Source organism: Myotis myotis, unplaced genomic scaffold (genome assembly GCF_014108235.1).
Source record: "Myotis myotis isolate mMyoMyo1 unplaced genomic scaffold, mMyoMyo1.p scaffold_m19_p_5, whole genome shotgun sequence".
NCBI classification, from domain to species: Eukaryota; Metazoa; Chordata; class Mammalia; order Chiroptera; family Vespertilionidae; genus Myotis; species Myotis myotis.
In genome coordinates this window covers 38,354,996-38,359,739 of record NW_023416357.1, presented here as the reverse complement: position 1 = coordinate 38,359,739, position 4,744 = coordinate 38,354,996, and the positions used below count along the sequence as shown (strand labels likewise).

The 4,744-nt window shown below is 41.2% G+C and overlaps 1 protein-coding gene across 1 annotated transcript; it reads right to left on the bottom strand.

Moving 5' to 3' along the window:
• Positions 1-330: 330 nt before the first annotated feature.
• Positions 331-977, bottom strand: LOC118657046 (histone H2B subacrosomal variant-like). Its single transcript, XM_036310963.1, has one exon. It carries the CDS (start codon positions 709-711, stop codon positions 331-333), a length of 381 nt encoding a protein of 126 aa, XP_036166856.1. The 5' UTR covers positions 712-977.
• Between the last annotated feature and the right edge of the window lie 3,767 nt (positions 978-4,744).

Genomic DNA, 4,744 nt, shown 5'->3' with positions numbered 1-4,744 from the left:
ATTAGCTGGACTGAATCATCCTTTACATAGTTAACAATACCTTAACAATAGAACAAGCATTGAATTTACACAAGATCTACACATTCATAGGAAAAACAAGAGTTCCGTGGGGAGCAGTGTCAGGAAAACTTAACTAGTCAAATTGTTAAAAGGTAAAGCAGCAAGAGAGTAATTGTTTTCTAGAGAGAAGAGAAATAGGGAAAATGCCAGGAACTATGAAATACAACTATGTTCTAAAAAAAAAAAAAAAAAAAAAGAAAGAAAGAAAGAGTGAATTCAATATTGAAGTGATCCTTTGGGTAAGTTTGATTTACTTTCCCCAAGATTTAATTAAGCTGGTAAATTGTTTTTGGAGTGGACATATCTTTGGACAGCTTCACTTCCAAAAGTCACTGCATACTTAGCTCGTTTCCCAGGAAACAGCATATACATTGCCTTCTGGATATCTTCATGGGTGAGGGTACAACGATTTCTGAAACACATCAAGTTGTTGGCTTGCGTAGAAATGCGCTCAAAGATGTCGTTGATCACGGAGTTCATGATGTCCACGGTGCCAGATGATATGCTTCTCTGGGGATCCACTTCCTTCAGGACCCTCCGGATGTAGAGTGAGTAATTTCGGTTAAAATCAGTGCAGGAATGTGCTTTCTTTCGGGAGCTTGGGTTTCGATGTCCTCGGGAGCACTTAGCCTTTCTGGTGGATCTGGCCATTGTAGATGTTGTTCTCCTTAACAGTTATGAGTGGAGAGGAGAAGGGTCCAGAGTGAGGGGAGCGCTCACATTTATACTGCCACCTCACAATCAGACTGGGGGCTTCTCTTTGATTGGAGGTTACTCTTCCTATGTCACAATCACCTAGCAAGGGCACTGATTTGTTGGTCAGGGGAAATCTTGTTCTTGGCCCCTCTGAAGCTTTCCTAAGAAGACGTCGTGGTAGAAAAGAGTACTCGTGTTTCCTATTTTATTTCTTAGCAATTTGCAAGCACAATATACAATATTTTCAGAATTGAACAAACCCCATCAAACTGGGAGGTTGGTGGTGGGAAAATACAAGAAAAAGTGCCATTAGCCTGGGGGAATCCCTATTTATAAAAGTATTCCTAAATTCATTTTATAAGCAAATTAAATAAATCTCAAAATGATTACTTTATAATAAGAGTAAATATGTATAGCTAAACTGCTTTTTAAAATTGTGACTGTTATTTAAAAAATGAATTCCAATTTTTTTTCTGGATCCCAACTCCTTAGGAACAACTATATATAAATGCAGAATAAAACAAAAACTCCCCTATGTTGCTGTTTAAATTATGATACATGGACTATGTTCATTAACTTTTTATAATGCTATTAATATCATTCTTGAAAAATTCACAAATTTCATTACATGCTCTGTTTTTTCCTTGACATCATGATTAACTAAAAGTGTGTAGTAATTCTTGCTCATGTGTCATGCTGATATTTAAAAAATCTTCGTTTGCCTTCTCAATCAAATTTATCCCTGAGGAAAATAAAAAAGAAATAGAAGCAACTGTAAAACTCACAATTCACAAGCGTTTCAATAATTCACAATTGCCACAACTATTAATGCTACCACAGAAGATCCTTCACTATGAGCTGCTGGATGGGGCTATGTGTAATTTCTCAAATCCTGTATGTAATTCCCTCCCTTTATCTCCCACTCAGGGAAGTAAATCTGAAGAATAATGCTGGTATAGTGAAAACGTTGAACCAGCTCTAATTTTCTAAAGACAACAGGTATCATTAGTAAATGTGTACACTTTATTGCCAGGAACACACCTTGGACAGGGCGCCATCACACTGAGACGGAGGCTACTGCTTCCATGCATGCGTTGGAGTGACGGATCTTTAGTTAGCTCTTGCTAAGTTTGCCTTCAGCTTTCTCCAGCCATAATTATTTAGCTTAGTAATAGCATAGCTTCATTTACTATCATTTAAAAGAGGCTTTCAGGTGTCAGTCCTCCCTGGGATAGGTGAGGTGGGGAGATGGCAGGCATGCCTATCTCAGGTATTGGGGAATTTTATTGGGATCTGACTATGGGCAGCTCTCCCAGGGCTGGATCGCTTTTGCTGGATGACAGTGAGTAGGTCATTCTGCTTAGTACAGAGTTGCTGCATTAGGAAGCTTGTTGTGGCTCCACACCGAAGGGCTATTCTCTAAACAGTTTGCAGTAATAAAGCTGAGATTTTGATACCCATCTTTCTGCTCATGATGACTCAGTTGGTTGCGTGCTTGGGTGGGGAGAAGGCAGGGTGCAATATTTTGCAGTAGTGAAAACAAAATGGCTTTAAAGCCAAAATGATAAGCTAGCTGGATGCTAAAGTACTGATTGACCAGAAAGTTCAGAAAATGCAGAATACTGATTCTGTAAAATGTCTGGCTACTTTAGGGTTAACTGGAATTCCCTCTTAAAATTTAATAAGTCGTTCTAAAATATGTATGAGTGCCGGAAGCCGGTCCATCCTTGCTGCTTGACATAGTCGCTGCAGGAAAGAAACATCTGCACAGCATATGTTTCAAGGGACCTGGCGTATATAGCATACTGTTCTTAATATGTTTGCTCCCCTTAGCGCTGTGTGTTTTAACCAAGGTCACCTCTCCAAGAAAGGTTGTTTCCCCAGGTAGGGATTTTTCCCTGAAGTTAGGGAGGGGATGAAACTCCTTAACTAAGTGCCAGGCGGGTAGTTAATCACTTTAACTACAAACAATCATGCTTAAGCTACATAATCTTTACTCCCTGGAATGGAGATAAGAAACACCCTAACCTTTGTATTAGAAATTGACAGGATTAAAATCAACTGGTATAAATACGGATGTAACAAAACAATAAACAGCAGAACCTCTCTGGAGATCCAGACCAGATCCTGGCTGGAGATCCTGGCTGGAGATCCTGGCTAGGCTGCTGATCAACTGAACACTGTCTCCGTGTCCTTCCTTCTTCGCCGACTCGGACTATGCCTTTGGGAACCCCTGGACCTGCTGGGGTTGGACCCCGGCATATGAGTTCACCACTGATATATTGGTTTTTCTTTTTCTTCTCTATTTCTCCTCCTCCAGACAGTTGGGAACAAAGGACAGACACTTTTTAACATAATGAGCATCAGACGATTCCTGTTAGATGATCAATCTGAGCAATGCAGCAAATCTAATGATTTTGCATCAACCATACCCTGAGAATGGACACTGGGAAGCCCTCTATCCTCTCTCCCTTTTCCCTCTGTTCTCACCTGCAACGTCCTAGCCTTAGAACGAAGCCTGGTGTCCTTTAACAGGAGACACCAGAGAGTGAAAGGACTGATGATGAGTGGACCAGAAGCATAGGATCTCCAAGCTGCTCAAGTGTAGCTGGAGTCCAAAGTTAAGAGCCATGCATCATTCCAGGCTTTTGTTTTGTGCTTGACAACACTATGTCTATTTGGGGCATGTGTTATATGTCTTTCATAATCAAGTATGGATAGTACTAGGGTTCTAACTGCTTATTCTTTCACTGAGGATCAAGAGTCTTGTTATGACTCAAGGTCATCATCAAGTCTCTCGGGGATTATTCTACAATAACTGCAGCAGAGCTGACATTAACTCAATGCTGAGAGCATGTATTGACAGATAGGAGTGTACTCTGGAAACATTTTCACAGCCACTGTATTAGTTTCCTGTTGCTGCTTTAACAAATCACCACAAGTGACTTAAAACAGTACAAATTTATTATCTTACAGTCCTGGTGGACTTCTAAGTCTGAATGGGTTTCACTGGGCTAAAATCAAGGGGGCAGCAGGGCTGTATTCCTTCTGGAACCTTTAGGGGAGAATCTTACCTTTTCCAACTTATAGGGATTGCCTGCATTCCTTGGCTTTCCCTCCATCAGTAACAGATGGCTAGGTCTTGCTTGTGTTGCATCACTCAGACACTGAGTCTCCTGCCTGCCTCTTTCACTTATAAGGACCCCTGTGATTACATTGAGTCCACCTAGATCAGTGGTTCTCAACATTCTGGCCCTTTAAATACAGTCCCTCATGTTGTGACCCAACCATAAAATTATTTTCGTTGCTACTTCATAACTGTAATGTTGCTACTGTTACGAATCATAATGTAAATATCTGACATGCAGGATGGTCTTAGGCGACCCCTGTGAAAGGGTCGTTCAACCACCAAAGGGGTCGCGACCCACAGGTTGAGAAACGCTGGCCTAGATGATCCAGGATAACCTCCACATCTCAAGATCCTTACCTTAATCACACCTGCAAATCCCGTTTTGCCATGTAAGGTAACAGTCACGGCTACACGAGTTTGGGATATGGAGACCTTTGAGGGCATTATTTTGCTTACCTCAATCACTGTGAACAGAATGGGATTGTCAGGCAAGATCTGGGTCACCAATCATATAGAAGTTGGAGATAAATAATACTATCTTTAGTAGATGGCCAGAGATATATATAAAGTACTTTCTATATATGGGCAAACTTATGATTTTCTCCTCCCCCCCCCCCCGCCCCCCAAAGCATGGAGAGTTGTCTTAGATTTTTACGAAGGAGGTAATGTTGTAGTTGAATTTTGATGAATATTGAAGTTATTCAGGCAGATTAGGGTGGGGTGGGGGTAGAGGAGACATGGGTATGTCAATGACGTGCCTCCAGGAAAATATATATAATTTGGTCTGGAAGAGCTTCAGCGCCATTGCCCTTTCTGGTCTGGTGGTATTCAGGAGTGGAAGACAGTGATCTCCAGAAA